Below are 26,329 nucleotides of genomic sequence, written 5' to 3' on the forward strand. Positions count from 1 at the left end.
AGCTACAGAGATGCAGTTACACAGGTGAAGGGTCCTGAGGCTACCAGGTGATTTTTAATTGGCCAAATCACCTAAACACAAAATGCTGACAACTAACTCTTCCTTTGAGCATTGCAAAATTCTGAAAAAAGTAATTTCTGCAGGTCTGAACTTCCTGTAGACACAGGCTAAACCACAAACTATTAAACTGAGAGAGTGCAACTCTCTAAGAAGTTCTCCTAGAGAAAAGGCAGTCTTGTCAATCATTTCATAGCCAGCAAAATTAACAACTTTTTCATGTCCTTGAGCAACACTTTTGAAAATAATGAACTACATGTGAGTTACAAATCACAAAATTTCTGTTTATCAAGTAGATCAGTCAAGTCTGTTGGTGAATCGTATTTGAGGAGGAAACAACACTAAAAGGAATACACACACAGAGTATAGTATTTTCAAGAACAGAGACCCAATAGAACTGTTAACGAATTTTCAACCTTTCAGTTTTTCTAGGTAAGAAGCCCAGGGAATAGAGAAGAAAGAGGCAATCACAGCTGGGCAGAAAAATCTCTAATTCTAATTATTAGACATCCTTTTAAAAGGAAAAACAACTCTAACAAGAGCAATTCCCTGTTGCTCATTTGAATTAAAACTGTTGATTTCATGGATCACTAACATTAGTAATATTTTTTGACAGCAGTTCTTGGTTTTGGGACCACTTAATTCCTCCATATGAAACAGTTAAAACTGTTACTAAGATTTTATGTTTCTATTATCCACTAAGTCAGTTCTAGCAATCAAGTCTTCACTTACATCCTAGTAAAAATTTCTATTCTTTCATTGTAATCATGACTTTTTTTCCCCCTGGGAAGATGCCAGAGATGCCAGCATTTCTCTCTGGAAAAATATTACACACTCCAGAACTCCTTTAGTAACTTAAAATCTCAAAAAGACATGCAATAGTACTGTCATTTCTGAAAAGCAGATTTTGCAACTCTGAACAAGGATTGTAAGATTAAGTGTTAGTGATCACCTTCTGAAAAAATACTATTCTGCAGAAGTCATAAATACACTTAGAGTCCACACTGCTTTCTACAGGCTGTGTAATACAAGCTATTGTTCAATATAAAAAGACTGATCTAGGGAAGCATTTCTGTTGAGAAACACACATTAAAACCTCTCACTTTGGATCTTGAAATTCTTCAAATAAACTGAATTTAGAATACTTACCTAACCATGTTGCAATAAGAACAGAGTCAATTCCATCTATGGGCATACATATTCTAGCAACTACTGGATGTATTTGCTGTGACAGGTAGTACTGATAATCGATTTTAAGATTTTCTTGCTTTTTTAACTGTTCTGGAGCATATGCTCGCTGGCTGGCACTGAGATCTGATCCATCCTAAGGAGACACATACAAAACAAAGTGTGATAAAAGTCTATACAAAGGATTATGTTTCAAATATTATGCATTATTTTAACGCAAAATCGTTACACACTCTTTTGGTTGATTTATTATGCATCCAATACAAATCCAGCAGTAGTAAAAAAACTGCATTGCTGATGCTGGCATCAACTAGCAAGTTCAAGAATGCAAAACCAGCTTGTATTATTGTAGCCTACACGTGCAAATCAGTACGAAGAGACAGAGTAAACAGTCCCATCTGTCAATTCTGAAATGCACAATGAAAACACATTGTAACCATCAGCCCAGTTAAAAATACACAGAGGGCATGCATTTTGGATTCACTTTGTACTAAACCAGCATTATCATTTTGCACAACAAGCAAATTCTAAGTCGTGGATATCAAAACTCTATCTGTTTTGCTAGGAAATTTATATTCTTTAATTCTATAAAAATATTAATAGAATGAATGGTCAGAGAATGGACCAGCACGCATTGGCATATGAATAAATAACAGAGGCAACAATATTGATTAGAAAGAGGAAATTCTAAAATATTCAGAAATACTGAAAAATGTATGGTGACATCTCAAGCCAAGAGAGAAACACCACTTAGAGGTTAAAATATACATTACATTCTTCTCCAATTTGAAAGAGGAAGATAAGGAGAAAATAATTCAATTTGGGAAGGCAATAACTAAATTGAAAACAATATACATGGAGGAATTAAGTATCAGTTCTAAGACAACAGTACTCTTGGAAAATGTGACTCATTTAAATCTGTAGAATCATAATCCCACTCCTCAACTGCCCTAGGAAATACTATTTCTAATGTGTGTCAAAAATCTTACAGCAAAACTCCAAGCAGTATTTTTGCAAGATTCCGTAATAGATGTAAATGTTTATAGGAAAGGGGCAGGGTGGGGTGAAGTACTGTTTTGGGGGTTTTTTTGCTAAGTACAGTCTCTTTTTTGATTTTTTAAGCAAAATAGAACAACTGCATTAATACATGACACCTTCATTTTTTCATTTAAGAAGAGCTACTGGTTTCAATAGGGTCAGCAATGATGGACTGAAAACCCATCACTAATAAAGACAGACTGCAAGCCATTGGTTCCTCCTACTCCTTTCAGACAACTTAGTATTCAGAACAAAATTAATTTAGGACTATTCAGCTCATCCAGCTGCTTTGCAAAAATAATTACAATGCAACTCCTTCAGCTCCCTTCTTTCAACAAGTATATTCTTCTCTTGTATTGTGCCACTGCTCAGCCGCACCCGTGGCCCAGCTCTCAAAAGTCTTGGCAGCTTTGGGGTGCCAGGCTAAGAACTCTCAATTAAGTCAAATACAGTATATTTTGGGTTGAAAATAATGAAGGAGCTGAAATAGTCACATTGTCAAGTTCATCAGCTTGGCCTAAAAGATCCCTTGGTCCATCTAACTCCATCTACAATTTTTTTTTAATTAACAGAACCAAAGTGGAGTATATATTTATGAAATAGGGATAAGCATTTATAGGATAAACACCTGAAACTAGAAAGTGGCTCAATTTTCCCAGTCTATACAGCAGAGGTACCACCAGATCCAATGACTATGAATTGAACAGACAAAGGTGATACTGGAAAAAGCAATGACACTATTTAACCAACAACAACAATTATCTTTCCACAAATGAAAGGTTCTTGACCACCAGAATTTTCTTCTGCTGAAAATGAAGACTAGGCATTTTCTTTAAAGTAAGTTCTAGCTCCAAACACGAATGAATTCAGGGAGATTTTACCAGTCACTATATAGAAGTAGTTGCTGAAGTGATCACAATGATCTATAAAACTAAATGTAGTACAGACAACCAACTATTTTAAAATATAAGACTACCTCACCAAAAGGAAATGCCAAAACATATTTTCCCAGGAGCTAAGCTGGGTGGTTTTTTTTTGCTGTATCTCAAAACAATACCTAGTATTTAACTATAAAGAAAGACATTTTTACCTGACAAATGATATATGACACTGTGTCTCCTGCCTTCACCTTTCGGCCTCCATGAGAGTTTATCCACATGGCCACATGCACATGTGGCAAGGCTTTTTTGTCAGGATAATCCTGGGGATCTTTTGTCAATGCCTAAAATATCAAAGAGGAAAACAGAAGCATAACGATGAGAAAAATCCATTACTTCAGTGATGGACAACTCAGAACTTTAAAAGACAAGATTACATAGCAGGTATCTTCATCCTTGTACTATTCACAAGTTCTTCTGAAGCACAAAGATGATAAAACTGTGACAAACTTATTTGCCATATGGTAAGCCCTAGGTACTAGGCCTTCATATTTTAAAGATGTTATTATTAATAAAACACAATGATGTTTTTACACTTACTATCTGACAAAATGCTTAAGTGTTATGATCATAATGCAATTGTTTTAAAATTAAACTAAATTGAAGACGACAATATTGTGCAAAATACAAAAGTAGAGCCAGAGAGTACCCTCTTACTACTGTTCCATTAAGGTCATGCAGTAAATCTGAATATTGTCTAGCTAAGGGTACACAACAAGCTCTGCAGCAAGAGGGTACAACTGAATTTAAGTATTTCTGTGTATCTCACACTACTGAGATTCCACAAGGACTTTTTCCTATAAACAAAATAAAATGCTACATTTAAATATTTACTGTCATCCCAATTCTTAGAAACAACTTCTACACTTGACTTAATAGTTAAATACATTTTTTTTCTGAAGTAGTAAAACAGAGGAACTTTAGGAATTTTAAGTGAACATTTTGCTATATATATCTTTTACAGGGACACTAAGTGCTTTTAGAAGATTTGCATCAGAACATTCTTTTTTTGACTCAACCATAAAATTCAGCGATTTCTCTACACTCATATGACAACCTGAACACATTTCTTAACTGATTAACACAGAGCAGACAGATGTCCAGCTGGCAAAAGAAACCGACTTTGTATGGACAGTTGATAGATCTCTTCTACTAGAGGCATAAGAGGGGCATGTAATACCCAATTCATTGGTGAAACACCCCCCAACAGGAAAGGGGGGTCTCTGAAGCTAAAAATAAAGCTTTTATCATTAAGGATTCAAAAAAAAAACCCCAAAACCTGCAATGCTGCTGCTAAAACTGCTGTAAACAAAGCAGAGAATTTTACTTCTTGTTGCACAAAAGTCTTAAATGAGGTTTCAAAATGACTATTACTTTTTTTATACAGAGCTTTCTAGGGAAATATTATTAGAGTTTTCTAGAAAACAGAGTATTTGATTTGTTTCCATGGCATTCTTCAGTTTATGCATTTCAAACCTGAAATATAAAGTAGCAGCTCAGGAGAGAACTACTCCTGAAAACATCATATCATTCTCAAAGTGCAGAGTGAGCCTGGTAAACAGCAGGATGGGACAAGACACAAAGGTGTTATTCTGGAGCCTCCAGCCTCAGTAGGGCTTTTTCCCCCCTCAAATTGTAGGATCTTCACAGCATGTCCTCAACTATTCAGCACCTAATAAAACTCCTGCTATTTCACAGCATCATAAGGATTAAAAATATTTTTGTCAGCAGTCAGTATATTCAGGAACAGTAAAGTTTTTCTGAGACAGAAAAGTGCAAGATAACTTACCTTGTTTATTTCAAACTGACTTGCAGGGATCTGACCACTGACCACATTTTCTCCAATTTCCATAAGTCGCCTTTGAATATTTTCCACAATTATGTCTCGGGGCTGATCAGAAAGAATCTGACCAATTACATAGCTGCAAAAACAGTACAAAAATTAAGAAAAGCTTGGCACATGCAAAACCATTACAACAGACAGAATGTTCTCTTTCCCCTAGATTTTCTCTAGACATTAAAGAGCCCAAGGATGAAGTCTGATGAAAAATTTATAGAAATTTACCAGTACATTTTATGTTGTGTTTTATTTATTTACTTATTTTACTAAAAGCAAATTACTGCAAACAGTTCTAATGCTAAATAATGATTTGGAATGGGTGAGTGCAACTTTCTATTTTCTTCTGCCATATCATTTTTCCATTTATTATTCCATAGCAGGTATCTTAAGATGGGGGAGAAGAGAACATATCAAGTAAGCAAAGTCTTGCCTATTGCTGCAAAATGTTGTTGGAAGATCTGCCAGCTGCAGAAGAGTTAGTCACTAAAGAACACTCTCCAACATTTGTATAGCTTTAATTACTAATACATTCCTAACTTGGAAAAATTTGCTTCTATTATGATGCATCTTTTCTTAGAAAATGCAAGTCTTAAGAACAGTAAGCAAGTGTGTGGTGTATTTTTACAGATGTGAAAAGTATTCATTTTTGGATACATTTGGACCATGAGCTGTTTAAGTTTTCAAGAGGCATTATACAATGAGTCAGCACCCAGATGACCACCTCTCCACTCTCTCTAATTTTCTTTCTATGATGCTAAATGTGTTACTTCTACTGAATTTAAGCATTAAAATGCCCTGTGCAACGACAATTAATAAACAGTCAATCCAGTATCCATCATAATGAAGTCTCATAGGAAAAGGAAAGAGAAGCAGTCTTGGGAAAAGGGCCCACCTCCTCAGGCTGCAGCCAGTGCACTTCCAGCTTTTTTAGAGGGTGCTGAAAGTGCTGAGCACCAGCTTCTTTAGGAAATAAAACATCTGACCTAGAACCTACAACTCCAAATGCTGACACCATCTACCATCTTCACAAGATTTCAGTCTTGGTTTATTAAATGAGATTTACAACACTGACAACTCAAAAGCACAGCTTCCACAGGAGACACAAAACCTGAGAGTGAAATTCGGAGACATTTGGACTTGCGCAGGTCTAAGCTGTTACCAATGGCAGAAGGTAACATTTACATCTCCTCCAAAAATCAGCCTAACACTGATGTGAGTTAACAACTGTGATCTTCAGGAAACACTGTATCAAATGTTTAGGAAAGTAAGAACAAATGTTTAGTGTTTCAAGCAGAGCACAGAAGACAACGCCACAAAGAAACTTACTTGCCAGTCTGTTTAGCAAGATCACACCAGTCTCTCCGGACTATATCCAGCCCTTTCAGCTCTTGTTTAGTTACATATTTCCCATCTCCTGTTGGTTCCACACTCAGAGCAGCATATTTCTTCTTCTTTAACAATAGCAAGGACTTAAAAATTCCATCAATATCGATTTCCAACAATTTGTACAGCTTGTTCACTTCATTTTTGATCTGCAAATGCACCAACATTAACAACAAATGCAACAATTTAACAATGGACAAATTCAATTGTTCTTAAGTTTTAAAACAAGTTACATTACACACTGTGTATTTGCATATACATTTTAAAGACTGGTCAGATATCATTAATTTATTACACACCAGTAACTACAAATTACTTACTAAAATTAAGGTTGACCCATTGACTTTTTTAGTATCTACAGCTTGGTACATCTGACTCCTTAATAAAATTAAGGAAGGGAGATAAACATGAGACTGAAGTGACCTTGGAGATAACTGACTCCAGCTCATTTTTCTAGAACAGCTACTCCACCTAACCTCTCCCATAAATTAAGCAAACAAGGGATTTCACAGCAGGGACCTACTTACTAGGCAAAGACAAGAGATGGTCACTCAGTCAGAAAAGGCAAATAGCCTTATAGAAAAGTTATCTTCCAAAGGCATCTTTCTTTCTTTCTTTCCACTCTCATCGTAAACCAGGGAGAGGAGAAAAACTATGACTGCAGACCAGAGCTCTGTGTGTGCATGTTCAGGAAAAAGAGGCAAGCTTCTTTTACCCTTCCCCACAAAATACCCACCTTTTCCATAGCCTGATTTCCTTGAGGGGAAAAGGTGAGGTTTTTCTACACACAGACTATGTTTTATCCATACACAAAAGATTCACGTGGCACTGATATATTGTCTTAATTTAGTACCAAGTATCTCTTACCTCTATTCTAAGGGAATAGAAGTGCAACAGCTCAAAACAGCATGAACCTTCAACAACAAACTCTGGTTCCAGTACATATTTACCCACCTACTGGCTTGGCTGAAAGTTTCCCACTTGCTTTTTTCCTTTTTCTTTCTTCATATGTTTGTAGTTTATGTTCTTCAACAGAGTATCTGCACATGCCAGGTATTCTGCTCTGTCTTCATGTTCTAATCTTTACTTTCTTTCCTCTACAATTTAACTTTCCTTGTTGATTTTCAGTATCCATACTCACTCTTACTAACACTTTTACCACCAACTATCCTCTTCTCATGTCTCACTGAAGTTGGATATGCATTTAAGTTCTTTTGCCATGTAGATACTCTCACCAAGAACAAGACCCTCAGCATAAAATCTCACTGGTTTCCTATCTAGCTTTGAACTCAGATTACCATTTTAACCAAAACCTTCCTTAAAAACTTTTCACTTCTGTGTATACATACATGTGTGTACTTAGTTTTTCCCTCTTAGATCTTGTACTCCCTATTGCAGGAATTACCATTACTTTGATGTCTCCTGTATATTTCTAAGTTTTGAAAGACATCATGAGGCAAAAACCATTTTGCTACAGGGTTGATATTTTCTTTCTAAAAACAGTCAAACAATTCCTCTGAACATTTTTCTGCAATTTTAATTTTCAATTTTTATTTTTTACAGCACCAAGTGCTCAAAATCCAGTAACAGCTCAGTACTGAATGTACTGGCAAATCTGATTCATAAGGACACACAGAAAATAAGAAAAAACTTCTGCTAAGTAATGACTGAAAAGGGTATGGATGTAAATACTGGAGGGTTAAGGGTGGGAGAGAAAACACAGATTAGATGGGGGAATTCAGAAGGTACATAAGAGAATTTTCTCCAATAAAAAACCAAAATTAATTTCTTGGAGGAATGCTTCAGTGCTGAAGACAATTCACAAATTCACACTTTACATCAGAACAGGGGTACACTCACTAACTGCTCTCACTGTAATTGTTTGCATTAAACCTCTGTGCCTTCCATACTGTCTACATTAAAGCAAAACTACAGTGAAAGCAATGTAAATATTCCCCACCTCTGAACACAAAACTTTGGGAAAGAAATTATTATGCAGTGGAGCAGAGACATTTCTTGAGAGTGTTCCTCATCAAAACAGACAATTCTTTATCCTGATTTTTTTAAAGGAATTACTCAAAACAAGGAAAATGCAAATGATCAAAGTGTTAGCAAAAAAAACAACTGTTACTTTCTTGAGGAATAAACAAACAAACAAACAAGAAATGTGAAATGAGATAGATATGAATCACTTTTTACTGCCACAGAAAAAATATCGAAAGCCAAAACATCTGCAATTTTGATGCTAGGTTTGATTGTGCTGGTTTACAGAGATAAGTTTTTTATTCACTTTTTATATGTTGTACATGATTTTAATCAAAACATATCTTTCTGTCCTTTTTTTTGTTCAATTAAAAAAAACCCTGATACATAATACAGAAGTATAATGGATTAAAAAAGCTTAAGATTTTACTCTCATTAAGCAGCTGACAAGTTCAAACACATACCTATTCTCTCAGAAAACCTGACTCTAATTCAGATGTACTTAACCTATTATGCTTATCCTGTCAGATTTCATAAAAGTTATTATTATTTAACTATCCTCTGTAATGTTTAGCCATCAAATGGGAGCACAGGGACAAGAAATAAACAGAATGAAACCGCACATACACAACTGGAGTAAGATTAAATTTTCTTATAGACTACTGTATATACACTAGAAATTATATATAATCTTGCATGTGGCAAACAAAAGACTGCTTTCTACCACGCCAGCAGCCCTCCTGCTACTCAGTTATGATATCAAGTTATTATCCCATTTTCTGCTCCTGAATGCATCTACTTCTAAATGTTCCCAGTGGCATGAAGGCAGAAGTATTCTAAAAAACTCTGGAATCACTCTCTGCCTTAAAATTAAATTACTTCTGTTTAATACTATACTGAATACATCTTTGCTTTCTTTAGTTTTTTTAGAATTTCCATAGCTCTCATTGTCATCACAATTTCTTCCATCTTTCAAAAACAGCTTCTCTTACATCTTTTCTATAGAAAGTTCTGAAACATTTCTCATTTTTCTTCCACAATTTCAGAGAGCCACAAAACTTCCACATCATCAATTGCCAGCTCCTAATCAATCAGATCTCTTCTGTAGCTGGTATACCATGAAAATTAATATTTGAACCTAGCACTGGAAATCTGATAACATATTGAGTGTCATACAAATTACATAAATAAACAAAACTAAACTGAGAAACATCCCTCCTAAAAAAAATCAGAACTGTTCACGTTGTAATTGAAATTAACTTGGAGGAGAAATTGTACCTCACACTTTGGTTCACCAAATATTGAGATACTCTCCTGCTACATAAAGGTTAGTAAAAAAAACGCTTGTTATGCAATGAAATGGTTCATTTAATCACTTTTAAAAATGCACAGAATAGCTACACCTGAAAAAGAGCAGGTATAGCTGAGTTTTTACTACTTCATAGGTTCCACACATTGTGAAGTTCTTTCTTAGGGGATATTCTCTGCTTGTGGCACAGAATCCTCTCTCAATACCATCTGCTCCAGTCAGTAACAACACAGACCTATGCAGGAAATCTTCAAAAAGAAAAAGTTCCTTACCTTATTCCCCAGCTTGAAGACCTCATCCAAACTGGTGCTATTAGTGTTTATCATAATGGAATCTGTGTCTCCATAAATCACTTCAAGGTTCATCTAAACAAAAAAAAAAAATTGCTTTGAAAAATAAAAAAGAGCTACTCCTCTTCTACAAGTCTCACATAACTTTCAAGGTTCAAAAATATCATTATCTATATACTACCCCTTAAACACTAAAAAGTATACTAGCCAAGAAAACAAATTTTTACTGATAGGTCTGTACATTTCATTAAAACCTATTTGAATTTAAAGAGAATAAAGAAATTTCAGCCACTGATATGTTAAAAGACCACTATCCAGTTGTGTACATAATAAAAATAGGTAACATTTTACTAAATGAATACTAGAAAAATAAGTTAGTGAACAAATCTGATCTTGAGAAACAGCAGGAACTCAGATCAGAAATAACTTTGGACTGCTAAGACACAAGAAAATCACTTCCACAAGACTGCTGAGCAAATTCAGACAAGGCAGTCAGCCAAAGTGTTTGAAAGGCAATATCACAGCCAGGTATCCCATCCCATCTGCAGCCATCACAATACCACTGAGCAAAAAAAAATACTTAGATTCTCTATTTCAAACAAACCTGTGGATGACAGCAACTGAGAATACCACAGCACTGCCCAGATTAGGCTGCTCTTCTTCACTCTTCCAGGTTATGGAGATGGCTTCATATTTCCATCTTCCCTCTCCCATCTTTTAACTTCTGCTAATCCAACCACCTGTGTTTGTCCTCCTCTGGGCACCAGATGTTTCAGAGAATGCTCCTTTTGGAGAAGGATCTAGCTACTATGATCCACAAGTTTTCTCTTTCCAGGCTGAACTACTGAACAATTACACCCGGAGATGGACACAAATATTTACTGAACCCCTTTTCTTTGACTGACACTCTGCCCCTCACACAATTTCTGATTCTTCTAACAATTTAAATGCCCTGGTTGGAGAACACTGCATTTAAACACCAGCCATACTTCTGTAATACTCTGGATAATGGAGCAAACTCTAGACAAACTGAGGAACATAAAGCCTGAGGTGCATATGAAAGGCATAGCAAGGAAAAAGGTAAGAAGAAAAACTGCCAACACCAGTAAATGTCACAACAACTGCAAAAAAATGGCAGATGCATATAATTGCATAATATTAATTTGAAAAAAAAAAAAAAAAAAAGAAAACCTGACATTTTCAGTGGTGGAAAATCAATGCAGCTGTAAAAACTGCAACATGGCTATGTCCATGTTAAACTCCACAGAGTCAAAAAACCACCCCGTGACAGAGTTTAAAAGATGCCAAAAAATAAACCATAATAAACCACTAGAACACATGGTGTAACAGGTTTATGAGTAAACTCTAATTAGCACTGTTGCTAATTTGCTTGAAACAGTCCCACATAGGCTTCAAGCAGGGTCCAGATCATATCTGTGGTAGGAAAAGAAAAAAGCTATAATCCATCAGGAAGGATTACATTTGTAAACTAGGCATCCTAAGAAGTGATTTCTGGTCTGTTTGGGTTACATTTCTCCCGGAATAAAAAAATTTCACCAGGTGTGCTCTTTAAGTGTTGTTGTTTAATGAAAATGCTCAGCATTACCTTCTGCACCATCTCCTTGGTATGCATCAAAATCTGAAATAAAATAAATAAACCAAGATTAGCATATGATATAATTACAGGCTAACACAGGCAAACATATCCATTAGGTTGCTAACTCCAAATGCTCTCACCTTTCAAAACAAAGCAAACCACCTCTCTCCTGGCAACACACAGTCACCTCAATACGCCTATTACATGAGTAAATTCTCGTTTGACCTTGTATTAATGCTATTATTAACTCCCCTAAAACAAGATTAAAACAAATCTCAAAATTGCACGTGCATGCACACATTCTACCTTAGGAAAAAAGAACACTGAATCAAATGGCTTAAATACAACCTAATCAGCAAGTGCCAGAATTAAGTCTCTTTCAATAATTTAGGTCAGTTGTTGCCTTCATATCCATCATCTTATTTCTTGATGTCATTGAATTTTTTCCCAAAAACATCCTGTCTGATTCAGTCCATCCTGGATGGTGCTCACTTTAGAAGACTCAGTCAAAGGTTGATTACCCTTGTAATGATCTCAAAATGGGTCATCAAAAAGCAAACTCCTTATGGAAACCAGAACTGGGACAAGGAGCTGGGATAAAGACAGGACACAGTTCTTGAGTCAAGGGGTGTAACCAGGCTTGTTCCTCACCCAAGAATGCATCCCAATTCTCCAAACGCTCTGAACAGCACCACTCTGAACCTTAGAAATAGCTAAAGAAACCTCATGTGAATAGGATGCTGCTTCCATCTCTAATAATGCTCAGCACAGTGGAGGGTGGGGAGAGCACCTCATCTGAAGCCCCAGTTACAGCTGGAGCACAGAAAAGGGACAATCAAATGAGCTTAATGAAAAAAAAGTGTAGTTGGAGCAGCAGGAAGAGCTTGGTGAATTCTGCACAGCTGCATGAGAACCAACATCTGGTCCATTCCTTCAGTCACTTGGCCACAGTTCCACTGTACCCCTCATTTCCTTCTTATCAACATCCTGGTGCTCTGGCACACAGCTCCAGATTCCACTTCCTTGGTTTCAGCCCTTTCCATTGCCACTCAGCAGAAACCTCAGTTTTTCTTCAGCCAATCCTGCTAGTCATATATACTTATATTTTGAATTTTCTTGAGGATTAATCTGAACCACATGTTACAGCAATGATCAGAGTCTGTTAGGTGAACTCAAAATACAGTCAGGCAACACACTATGAACAGCTTACATCAAATTTAGTAACCAAGTCTCACTTTCACTATTTTTCACATATTAAATTGCAATACTCCTTGGCCATATTTGCCAAAAGGCAGAATGAAGACTTGTAGTCAAGAAGCCTATGGCAGGGAGCTGAGCAGTAGAGATAAGCAGGGATGAGGAAAGAAAAGGGACAAACAGACAAGACCTGTCCATGCTCAGTGGGAATAAGATCATGTTCAGGGAAATCTCATTACTTTGATAAGGCCAAAGTGTCTAAAATGAAGCCAAGAGTCTTGACTATTGTGATGCTGACTATGCTGTCACAGCAAGGAATTCTGAAACAGGTGAAATCTCCCCCTCTACACAATAGCACACAAACAGGATGACAACACTGTCATTCCTTTAACACCAATGGCAAGTTTCTTCAGTATTTCAGAACCTTTACATAACGACAGTGCATGTATGTTGGTTTTTTTTTGTCTGCAATTATGCTCTGAAAGCTGTATTCTCCTCAAGGCACTTGAAGACAGGTTCAGTTCCAAATTATGATGCAACTTTGACATAGCTGAACTCACAACACATGTCCTTATCAGGGTTATTCCCCAAGCACATATGGATATCTATGGATTTACACTCTCTGGGTGAAGTTCAAAGCATCCAGTTGATTTAAAGACCATTCACTGGTGCTGCAAACCAGGCACTCAGACAATGTGATGCCTGAACTCTGCTGAAGTCCAAAAGTGCAGAAAGCTCAGCCTGTCCTCAGTCTTCTTTATAAAACAGGAAAATGGTGAGCCCTAACTGCAGATTCCTGCGAGGCTGTACCTGTCACTGGAATCAGACACACACAATTCCATTTTAATTGGAAGCTCAAAAAGAGGGTATTCCACTCCTATTTATGTCCTAGTAACTGATTCAGACATTCGACCCCACCACCCTTCTATGGAGTTTTGAAATTATTCTAAAGACATATCACTGGTAAATGATATCAAATTTCATATAAAGTAGTCTAAATTCCAACATATTCACCACCCCACAACTCTTCCTCTTATGCATTAGCTAACTCCTACAGAGGAAGGTTTTACCCCTCCCTTAGTACTCCAAAAGCAAACAGGAGTCCCTGAAACAAAATTGAAAAAGTACACCAAAATGAAGAGTTTATACTGAAAAGAAAGGAAGGCCTATCAATTTTCCCTTGATAATCTCTGGCATTTTCTACCTCACTCTCTGAAATAATTCCATTAATAATGAGAAAGATAACTTTTTTTTTCTTTTTTATAAAGGAATACCCCCTACTAAAAAAATTGTCTGGCTGTGCAAAAACCATTTCTCAGTTGTCCCTGAGGACAGCAGTGGGTGTAGGTAATCACAGCAAGAGGGTCACAGACAAGTTGGCTTCATCAAGTGACTGGCATATGCTAGTGCCACCCGTTCTGACAGGAGATCACTTGCAAGTGCCAACAGCTACAAAACAGAAGTTATAAAGTATTGCTAAATTCATTAATAAGGCAGTCAGTAGTTATCTGATTTCACAGCAACACCTGCATATTTATCCTCTCATTACCAACTGGATGATGGAATTTTTTCAAGCACATTTCAAAAATCTGCCAATTTCAAGTGTAGAAAAAAAATAAACTTTGTAGTTAATTTTTCCCTTAACAAAGTACAGCTGTTGAGAATAATTGTTCAAGATCTTACCCTGTAATGTCAACTGCAGCAGAACAAAGAGTATTTAATTAGCAAATCTATCCAGTAATTCAACACCTATTATATAAAATGCCTTCGTGATTTTATTCAGGATAATTTGCTAAGAGGGTTATTACTGACATTCAGATGAAATTTAAAATTCCTACGCAAGTCGAGTCATAATAGCAGTAATGATCCCCCCAATCAGGAGATACTGTGTCACACAAGGTTCTTTAGCAATGCAGCAGCCCATTTCCTGACTTCTTAATTCCTGGGCTCAGCTCAGTGAGAGCCCTTCATGCCAATATTTCAGTCAGCAATACATCCTTAATGGGACTCTATTAAAATACCTAGAATAAAAGTGACTTTTTTTTTTTTTTTTGTTAAAGAGAGTGACAGCTCTGCTATCATATCAATCCTGAGCAGTTTCTCAGAAATGCACAGCAGAGGAAGGGAGGTGGGAAGACAGAAGAAAGAAGGAAGAGAATAGGAAAAATGGTATTGGGTAGTTTCCTTTTGCAAATAATACTGCACTGCTTATGAGAGCTGGATTGTCTCCTGTTCCAAGTAGGAAGAATTAATTGCCTGGCAACCCATCTGTATAGCCATGCCCCCTCCCCCCAGCAAACATATACTTCTAAAAACCTGTGAACTTCTCAGAACAGTGAACATCTGTCAAACTCTGTTAACTTTTTTTCTTGTAAAAGCAAGACTAGCAACACATATTCTCTCACTCAAGAACAGCAAGTCAATATAAACTTAAAGACCGTAATTGCAGACAAGCCCTCATCAAACTGCAAAATTCCCTGTTCTAATCCCACCCCAACTCATTAATTACTTAATTAAATGAGGTTGTGATATAAGACAGGGAATGATTAAAAAATATAAATATACAAAGAACAGCTTTACTATTATTTATTACATCAAGTATTTTTGAAGATCCCTTATTTAAAAACCTCTGAGGAGTACCTTCTGCTGAAAAGATGTTTCTGTGGACACAAACTCAGATACAAGAGTTAAAAACCAATGAGAGCATATAAAACTAATATGCTGGTGCAAAGATTTCTCCTGTAAACACACATTTTCTGCAGAATCCATAGACATGAAGGAACAGAAGGGAAGACTTAAGAGCCAACTGAAAAGAATGAGCACAGTCATTATAAAAACATTGTACCAGAAAGGAATACACAAAACCCCCAAACAAACAAACCCTACCCACACCACTCCTTGTGCATTCACTCTGCATGAGGAGAAAAACAAGCAGCCTTAAGGCCCTGTAAAAAACTGCATTTTTGAAAATCATCTACACTTATCTAGAGTAGACCTGATATATTTTTCCACATCATTTATTTACTTCTCCAATTATGTAGTAAGAAAATAATTCTGTCACCTGCTTTACCAATTCTTATTAGCTATTCCTTCCCATGGGACAGAGGAATAAATGAGATGGAAAAACTGTGTTCCAGTAACACCACTCATTACTCTAAGTATTTCTGAACCTCTGTATTTTTGTAACCTATTCATTAACTTGGTAAGGATTTTGTCTTAAGTAGACCAGCACTGATAAACCACAGGTCACAGGATGCTGTAAAAAGATTTTATAAAGGAGAATTTCCAGAAAAGGTTTCTATTGCTGGACAAAAAGGCACATATGCCCTAAGCATAAGTGAAAGAAAGACGGAGGCCTTATTTGCCACAGAGAATGAAGAATAGCAGTTCAGTCTTTTTATCAAACAATGGACTTGATTTAGAAAAGTTTGAGTGATCAGATTCAAGTAGTTAATAAGTTTGTTTCAAAGAGCTTTTACTGAGTGTTTGCTGTACTTAGACAATACATTCAAAGTTACATTTCTCCAAAATGTGCACTCCTATGAAACATTAACAGCATGAGAAATACTCCCAAACTGCCAAAGTTTTCCCTTCTGTGTTGTTTTAGTTTTGTTTTTCTTCAGAAATGCTGAAATTAACTGTTCATACTCCACCCAGCAAAGCTGACAGACAGTAACACAACTGTCACAGCTTCTGTATATAACAGCAGTACTGGATGGAGCACCAAAACCTCAGGGAGAATGGTTCCAAAGCAGTGTACACAAAGATCCAGTGACAGACGTTTGCATGCCAAGAAAAGGTAGACTCTTTTGCTTCACAAACAACAGAAGACACAAAAAAGGCAGCAACAGAAACGTGCTGAGTACAAAAAAAATTATGTGTATCTTTGTCACATTTTGACAAGAAATGCAAAGATTACAATAAAACACAGACGATGATGAGAATCAAATTAGAATTTGAAGACAATGTTCCCTTGGTGCCAGAAACAATTATATCCTTAAAATTCTACAGTACTTCTATTTCAAGTACTTGTGGTGAGCTTCGCTGAAGAGAATGGGAGAACCAGAATTGTTTTCTTATTAAATTGTGAAACTACTGATTTTTCTATACAGTATGTTACAAACCATGCTATACTAAAACAATTTTGCCTATTTTGGAAAGTGTTATTTTGGTATTAGGATGAAAGAAAGAACAATGAAACATACTCTCAGAAGCACTGAACAAAATGAAAAAAAACCACAAACAAAAACAAATAAAAAAAACAAGCAAGCAACAAAACAAAAAAAAACAACAACAACAAAAAAGAAACCAAATACACACAAAAACTTCCATGTTGAAAATGATTTTACAATCTCAGAACAGAGAAATGGAGTGCTCGACAGTAAAGCGGAACACTTGCGTGCATAGAAGGTAACTGGCCTGGCTCTGACCCACTACCCAGAAGTGTTCTCTGTTCCCAGAAGCAGCAGGAATACAATGTCCATGTGATAACTAGCTGTGAAAAATGTCTGTACAGCCCGGGCATCTCCTAACCCTCCAGAGAAACCAAACACAGGGACAGTTCCTAGAGAAGCGCCAGGGCTCAGCCCACCCATGCTGTTATTTTCTTTCTAACTCGTTCAAAACTGAACACCAAAAATGAAGGAGCAAGGATCCCTGTTTCACTCAATGAAGAAGAATGTGGTACAAATCTTGGCTCATTACTTTTATGATTCTCTTTTTATTCCAAAGCATTAAATAAATTTGTGCTTGACACACATTTTGTACTTGAACTATAAGATGCAAAGATAGCTTTCCTTAGAAAGCTGACTGCAACTGTATCAAAAGCTAACTGTATCACAAACCACAAGTGAAACCCCTCCTAATTAAGAAAGAATATGACAAGTATCATTTACTATTTCCTAGTAATACCAAAACATGTGTTAAGTTATTCAATATTTAAATGCATATGCATTCTCCTTAGAGAAAACAACAGCATTTGTTTCAATGGAATGAACAAACATTTAGACAGGAAAGCTTTACATTGTTGTTTCCCAAACTGAACAAGTTTAACACATTCAGCAAAATATAATCAGTCTTTCATTAAAAAAAATAAAATGACAAGAACAATAAATAATTGAAATTAATTACCAATAAACGAAGGTTTCCTTTATAGTCAGACAATTTAAAAACCAGTCAAGGTTTAAAACCAGAGCACAGAAATTTTCATCTGAATAACAGTAAAATCTGTTCCAGAGTAGGGAATAATAACCATACCATCTTCCACATCAGGTTTAAAACTACAGTGTTAGAAGTTATCTTTCAAATATATAAGCATGTCTCTCAATCTTAAAGTGACAGAAATGCAAGTACTGTCCCATGTCCAAGAGAAGTTACTCTCACAGCCATTTAACTAGAAGGCCTGGAGAAATCAGGGAGTATATCTCAGAATCAGTAGAGAAGATGGCTTTTCAAAAGCATCAGGTATGCCTATAAAGCTGAAAAAGAAATAAAACTAATACTTCAAAGATTTCACATTTTTTAGCAGTAGAGAAACTCAGTGCACTACCTTAGATGACAGCAAACTCCCTGAGAATCAAATCTTCCTCCCCTTTGTTTCTGGGGTGGTTTTTTTAATAAAAAGCAAAAAAACTAGAATTAAAACTTTTCTAAGGTTCTCCTGGTCAGCATCTTTTAAGTAATAACCACAACTTTTATGCTTGGAGAAAAAGGAAGGGCTGGGAGAAGACAAGCAAGTGCTAAAGAGAAAAACAGATGCAGGACACATCTGCACTACCTGAAGAGTATTCTTAAAACAAAAAGGCCTTCTAGTGACCAATACAGCCTTCTTCTTCAAGAACCAAGGGCATTTTGCAATAGCTACACAAAACAGAACAAGGCAATCTCTGACTAGATACAGGTAATATCCACTGAAAATGATCCTGACATTTTATAGGAGATAAGAGGACATGGTAGCCTTAGTAATGAATAGATTGTTAGTGGATGTTGTGTCCATCAAAAAATCTTTATAAGTGGTTTGAACTGCTTTAAAGCTGTTCTTTCATTTTGACTAAGTGATTGTCTATCAAAGCAACATTTATGCAAATTCAGAAAAGTATTTTAGCCTCTAATTAGCCTCCAAAGAAAGTTCTCTTACCTAATTTCTTAAATGTCATGCAGGATTTTCATAAAGCATATAATTTTGTTTCATTAAATTAGATATATTTAGACAACACAACAGGTGTTTTTTTAAAGTTAAACAATACTTATTCATCCTCCGTGGTTGCAGCTGGTGTCAGCACCAAGAATTCCTTGGACAAGGAAGGATCCATTTGCCTAAATGGGGCAAAATTATCTGTTCCAACACGCTTCTCAGGCAGGCAGGAGAGCTTTGAGCCAGCACTGAGAGGAGCAGGAGTGCATGTCCATGCTGCCAAGCACAGGGTGGGATATGAGAGCAGGAAGGACCAGGTAACCAACAGCAAGATGGCCTCTTCCAGCACATCCACGTGAACAAGGGAGTGCCTCCAGCACAGTGTTACAGACAAAGCTCTGGCTCTTTCCTTTCTGAAGAAAAGGAACATTCTGAAAGACTTCAAAATAATCTGCTTCAGATCTGACAGATTATGAGCCTCAATGGCTCATGAAAAAAAAAAAAAACCCACAAGCAAGAAGCTCCTGTACAGTCGGCTTTCCAACTATACTGGGATGTTCAAGGTTCCACCAAAGCTACTCAAATGCAAAAGATGAGAGTTCAAGGGTATATGAATGCCTAGAGGGTTCACAACTGTACTTAAAAAAACCCAGCTCCAGTTCAATTTTCCATTTACCCTTAGAGTAATCGTAAAGAATATCATGATATGTTTCCACATTATGTTACTTATACAGGCTATTTTACAAATGTCTATGGACTTTCCTCCTTTCTGCTGTCAGCCTGGAACACCACTCCCTGCCACTCTGTGTTACATTGCATTTAAGTCTTCAGTGCCATAAACCCATGCCTTGCTGGGATACTTCCTCCAAGCCTTCAGACATAGCTCTGTGGGTAGATTTCTCATCTCTTTTAGCAGTGTGGTAAAAGCCTTTCTAGGTGGTGCCAGAGACAAAAAACCTTATGAGGAGCCACTGAGGTCCCTTGATCTGTTCAGCCTGGAGGAGACTGAGGGGAGACCTCAGTGCAGTTACAACTTCCTCGTCCGGGGAAGAGGAGGGCAGGCACTGATCTCTGCTCTGTGACCACTGAAGGGAATGGCCTGAAGCTGAGTCAGGGGAGGTTTAGGTTGGATATCAGGAAAATGTTTTTCACCCAGAGGGTGGTTGGGCTACTCAGGGAAGTGATCAGAGCACCAGCCTGACAGAGCTCAAGAAGTGTCTGGGCAATGCTCTCAGGCACATGGTGTGACTCTTGGGATGTCCTGCACAGAGCCAAGAGTGGGACTCAATGATCACAATGGGTCCCTTCCAACTCAGCATATTCTGTGATTCTATGAAACAGTTTCAGCTCTACATGGCATGCTTAACATTTTCTGCTTAAGGCAGGACCTAGAGATTGCTCCAAAGATTTGAAAGTACGATGAGGAACACGCATGGTTAACAGCATGAAGTCTCATTCTGATTTGTTCTGTGCAACTTCTTTACAGCATTTGATGAAGCTGGATTGGATACAGATGGAAAAAGCTCCTGACAGTCTGTCAGAGTCAGACACAGTCTTTTTAGATTATCCCTTAAAAATGAGCTTCCCAAATTCCCTAGATATGTCTGACAAGGAAACCAACAACCAACCAAAGCCCAAGACAGAGCTCCTCAGGATACAAAAGACTCTCCTAGAAAAAAGTAAGCATTTACTAACCAACTAACCAATTGTAAGATGTATAATGTAGAAATAACATTTTTAAAAGGCTCATTTAAGCTTTTTAACTATTTTTAAACTAACTACAAAAGAAAATTACTAGTTAACAATCCTAAATTGCTTGTTAAATAAGACTTGCAACTCTAAGTCAGGAATAGGAACTGTAGGGTGAGTTCACCTTCCAGATTTTTCCTGTAAGGATGCACAGGAATAAAAGGGTCCATGTCATTGGAAGCTATTGCCTATCCACAGACGCTCACCACACCACATCTATCATAATCACCTAAGAGCTAAGGATGGAACCATATTTGATGTCAGAGAGCTCCTGCAGAAACAGAAATATGTTTCCATGACAATTTTGGGAGTACCCCAATTGGGAAAAGATGAGCTTCATGTAAAAGCAAATTCCTGAATGGGACTACCTTTTTATCAGCCTTTAGGGTTTCAGCAGTTAGTGGTCACTTGGTTAATTACCTTTAACTCTAGTATAGGGCACTTTTAATACCTTTTGTAGTCTGTCTCATAGCCAGAGACAAGGTTTTCTGTTTTAAAAACAGAACAAGGTTAGTGGTTTATCAATGCACACAGTTACATTTTTCAGGACTATGAACTTGTGCAAAGAAATTATCATTTCAGAAGTTTCTTTTCTGCATTACTCTGTTGTTAAGCACTCCACGTACAGCCCACCCATTTCAGTATTTAGAGGTTTGAAATGAACAGCAGTATGGCTTCATTACTAATGAAGCCAAGTTGCTAAGTTGTCATTGTACAATCCCACAGGACATGGATTTGTTTGTTACTTGTAAAGAATATGGAAATTTGAAGACTACGAAAACAGACAAATGTATTTAACCTTTCAGCATGACCCTCTAGGAATCCAATCCAAATACTGACTTTTAGCCACATAACAGATTAAAGTAGTGGAGTTTTGCCACTCATTCAATCCACATAAATCACATAAAAAGATACTGCTCAACAGGAATACATTTCTATTCTAATGATGGAAAAACCTTAATTACAAATGCAAGTTAAGCATGCTACCTTCATAAATCCATTACTACAAGAGAGGCATGCTGATTATTTTTTAAATCTTTAATTTGTCATTTAGACCTACTGTTATCTCATTTATAAAGAATTCAAAATACATTTGCACAAAACTAGATTTCTAAAACATTAACAATGTTTATAAATGTCTCACTTATTTCCCTACAATTTGACAGGATTGATTTCGTGCTACATACTTCAACTCAATCAATCTTCGACTTTAGAAATTTTCATTTAAATTCGTCATCCCACAAATTCTGTTAAAAGAAAGAACATCACAACCTAAAGGTTTTGTTTAATCTAAAAACATAGCTAATAAGCTTTCCTACTACTTATTACAGGAGTTTGAATTGTTAATAAAAAACTCAGCTTTCACTCATATGCCAAGGAAACCATCTTTCAAAGCTCTCTCTTGCTCTCACTTTAAAGTAGAAGGCACCAGCACTGATTAACATTATTGTCACACCAGTCATTCAATATCCTCATTAGAATTAGATCTGAAATGAGACCTGCAGGGCCCTGAGTTTTAGTGCCAACATAATAATCCAACCACAAGTACTGGTGGACAGCAGCTTGATTTCATCCACTACTATTACAGATACAAATGTTGCTAAGCTCCTTTTTAATGCCCTTAGATGACTACAGGTGCCTAAAATAACAAACAAACAAACCAATCCCCAAACCAGAAGCAAATATCAGGATATGCTGGAGGAATAAAAATCCCTGTAAGAATTTGGTGGTATTTTAAGGCCTGGTTTGAATTAGGAAAAACAAATTATTTAATCACAAAACCACAGGCTGGCTGAAGTTGGAAGGGACCTCTGAAGGTCATCTGGTCCAGCTCCACAGCTCGGGCAGGGCCACCTGGAGCTGGATTGTCCAGGGCCATGTCCAGACACCTTTGAGTATCTCCAGATGGAGACTCCACACATTCCCTGGGCAAGCTGTGACAGGTCTCAGTCACCTTCACCATAAAAAAGTATTTCCTGATGTTCAGATGGATTTTCCCATGTGCTTCAATCAACAAAGGAAACCAAACCAATCAAACACACACACACACACACACAAAGAATCTATTATTAAAATAACATAAATGCCATGAAAAAGGCCCACAGATATTCCCTTGAGAGGGCTGAAGAATATCGAGTGTCTATTAAAAAAAAAGAGAAAAAAAAATCAGGAATATTGAACCTTTTACATATTAAAAAATGCATTAACTCTGTTGGATTAAAATAAAACAAACAACAAAGCCCACCAGCCTCCAAGACACTGTAGAGATATTGCTGCTTTCTGAAATAGGTCACGCTAATTTTGGTCAGTCTTGATAAGCTGTGAAACAAGAGACTTTAAAGCATTTTCCCAGGAAATACAAATGAAACATGCCTGATAAGAGATGCCTGTTCTCTTCTGCAGGTCATGTTATTTTCTGAGACACAGTACCCCAGAGGAACCTTATGTTTATGAACAGTTATTTTGACCATATGTATACATACAATTATAGGAAGATATTTAATATACAAAATCAAGAACCAACCACAATTGGAGCGAGATTAATGAAAATCTTACCCTAAAATGTGATCTAGAATGGACTCCACTGCATCCTTCTCAGGCTTATAACCTTATGATATTGGCATCTACTACCTTAAAAGGCTGACATGAACCTTGACAGCTCTCTTCTTGGCCATCACTGTGTAGTTGTTCAGACTAATTTCATTTAACTGTGATATATCAACTGTCCCATTCACCTGAACTGCTATGATTTTTTTTTCCTATTTAAGTTCTGCCTTTTCATGAGCACTTGCTCTCCTACAATCCATCACATAAGAAACTGTCAAAAAGCTGAAATATGGCAAATTCAAAGTATTTGAATATTTATTTGATTAAAGTATAGAAGATTATCCTTATTTGGTTAAAGTACAGAAGATTATCCAGTAGAAGAGAAAGGTAATTAACATCTAATTTCAAAGCTTTTCAAAAGAGCCTCATCCCAACCACAGTAAGAGATCTACACTAAAGAAGTTTCTCATTTTCATTCAAAAAGGCACACCTGGCAGACCAACAGTAACCGTAGGAAAGAGAAAACAGAAGACAAAGAGGCATTCAGATCAAGCAGAAAACATGTTCCCCACTTTCTTCCACATGTGCTTGCAGTCCTATCATCAACTAAGTAGCATCTGACTAAATGAGGTATGCTTACCCTAACAGAGAGAGGTAATTTAACAGGTTAGATAGAGGAGAAAAGATATTTGAATTGCCTGGAAGCTGAGAAATAAAAGCAACTTACAAAGTCTGCATCACAGACTTTTAGAGTGATTCTGAAAACTGTTTGCCAACACTGCTGGTGGCTGAATTTTCAAGCCTCAAGACAAAATCATTGTGCAGGTAATTTTTCAACAATGGCAAAGCAAATCTCCAGGCTAAGCTGGTGATTTACAATGGACTTGTCTTTGACCAGGTTACAGAATTCTCAGCAATGACACAATGCCATGTGCAGCTGGGACTTCTGCAAAAGATGTTGCCTACTTTGGGAGAACATCAGCTGTCTCTGGTACTAAACATTTTAATTTCCATATACTTCAAGCAGCTTTTTCTCCTAAGGCTTTCCACCATGCTGCAGAAGACACGATAAGCAAAAGAGGAGGGCAGGGGGGAAAAAAGACCAAAGACTTTTACAGGATCCTACAAGAACATGGCAAGTTTTTCAAGTATCTTGGTAATAACAGAAAATGGTCCACACATTAGAAGAAAATGCCAAAAAAGTTGTTACCAATACAGAAATTCTACATGATTAGAACAGAAAAAATATTGGCTAGTAACGAGTCTTCAAAAACTGGGTCAACTAACATGACTGAAAATCAGTTTGAGGCTCATGTCAGCCTACTGAAAAAGCAGTGATCCAAGAAAAACAGCAAAGTCTTTACTTGTCGTACCAAAGGATGACATTTCAGGAAAAACCACCTCTGATCTCAACAGTGACCAATATTTGAAGGGCTTATGAGGCAGATCTTCCATTCTAATGCTTCCCTATAGGGAAAACAGGGCCAGCTAATTCCAAGAAACACAGATGTCCCACGAATCCAAGTCTCTAGTCCCCAGTGAACACCTGGATGGAGGAGGTTACATTTTAAAATAAGCTGTCCCTCACCCCACCCCCCACCAAAATAACAGATGTATCTTGGTGCAGAAGCAGCTTCAGAAAAATACTCCAATTGCTGCTCCTGCTGCGGGGACAGGAATTTATGATGGGCTGTGGGAAGCACCCCACTGGCCTCAACTCTGAAACACCAATGAGGGCTGCACTGCAAAGGACTTGCACACTGTGAGGGCCTGCCAAGCACACCATAAAGCAAGAACACCAAATTACAATCTTAATCTTGCTTCCAAGCCCTGTATTTTCAGCCCTCAGCATAGATGGTTTTTCCCCCCACAGAAAGCATTAGGTGTCAAAAGGTTCATAGACTTGGCTCACTGATTGATTCCTAGTCTGATTTGTAAGGCTAATTAAGACATGGCCAAACTGTGTCCATATCTTACTTAACGTTGGTGTTCAAGCAAGTATCACACAATCTGATTAAAATTGACTAAAATGTCTTACTTCAGTAATCACTTAGACAGAATGAATTTTACATTAGCAGGATCAAGCACACGTCAGGCCTCAGTGGAAATGAAAAGGGCTTATAGTAATAGGATTTATAAATCCACCACATTAGGTTAATGGCTAAATGATTTACATGTAACTTTTCCCCCTCCTCCTCACCCTTCAACTCACACACAAAAAAAATTCCTATATTTGGCACTTTTAACGACAAGTGTCAAGGCAAAAACAGACGTTCTTTTTAATTAGCTGAAAATTAAAAGCCACAAGTGATCCTTCATTAACTCTTTCACTGCAGAAATAATGAATTAGATTTTTATAAAGCCAGAATTCTTGAAGACCCTAATGAACCTTTTCAAACAACCACAACGAGTTATCTACATGCGCATAATGAGCCTCAAATGGTTTGAGCCAATAAATATGCAACTGATAGAGTGAGATCCTTATTCCTTATAAAATTGTCAGTAATGGGAGTTTTTCATGTGACTATTTTCAATTGCAGAGAAGACTCTAAAAGCCCTTGCTCTTTCTCAGCCAGTAATTCAATCCAACAGTTAGCAGCAGTTACTAATGACACTGGAATATAAATGGCTTCAAGCCAACCCTCCCTCTTCACAAGTGCTGGAATGTCCTACGCCATGTGGTAAACCAGGTGCTTTGTTTTGTTCTTTTGGCAGCTGAAGCTTTCATTTTCTGGAAATTTGAAAATAAAGTCATTTAGCTGAGCCCCTACAGCAGCAGTCACTTGCATCTGCTTCATGAACAGGATACAAGAAATAAGCAAGAAATAAGTTCATCTCCAAGTCCTACCTGTCCCCTGCCTCTCTCAAAAGCTAATACTAGGTCAGGTGGGAAGAGTGAAAGTTCAAGTTAAATGCATACCACCCTTTTTTCAGCAAAATTAATTGAAAAATTTCAGTTAGCAAGGTCAAGATTTCTCAATGGTACGGTGCTTTGCATTTTCAGCTCACTGTACAGACATTAATAAAATAATCCAACACAAGGATTAAGGTTAACTGCCAAGACCATATGTTTTCACATA

The 26,329-nt window shown here is 37.0% G+C and overlaps 1 protein-coding gene across 1 annotated transcript in view; it reads right to left on the minus strand.

The window, feature by feature from the left end:
- The window catches only part of POLA1 (DNA polymerase alpha 1, catalytic subunit), a 185,327-nt gene that overhangs the window by 108,059 nt on the left and 50,939 nt on the right, over positions 1 to 26,329 (minus strand). Inside the window, 6 exon segments of the mRNA XM_036382543.1 lie at positions 1,207 to 1,381; positions 3,374 to 3,505; positions 5,011 to 5,143; positions 6,388 to 6,593; positions 10,009 to 10,101; positions 11,633 to 11,665. Coding sequence (XP_036238436.1) covers positions 1,207 to 1,381; positions 3,374 to 3,505; positions 5,011 to 5,143; positions 6,388 to 6,593; positions 10,009 to 10,101; positions 11,633 to 11,665 — 772 coding nt within the window.

The sequence above is a fragment of the Molothrus ater genome, chromosome 2 (assembly GCF_012460135.2).
Source record: "Molothrus ater isolate BHLD 08-10-18 breed brown headed cowbird chromosome 2, BPBGC_Mater_1.1, whole genome shotgun sequence".
NCBI classification, from domain to species: Eukaryota; Metazoa; Chordata; class Aves; order Passeriformes; family Icteridae; genus Molothrus; species Molothrus ater.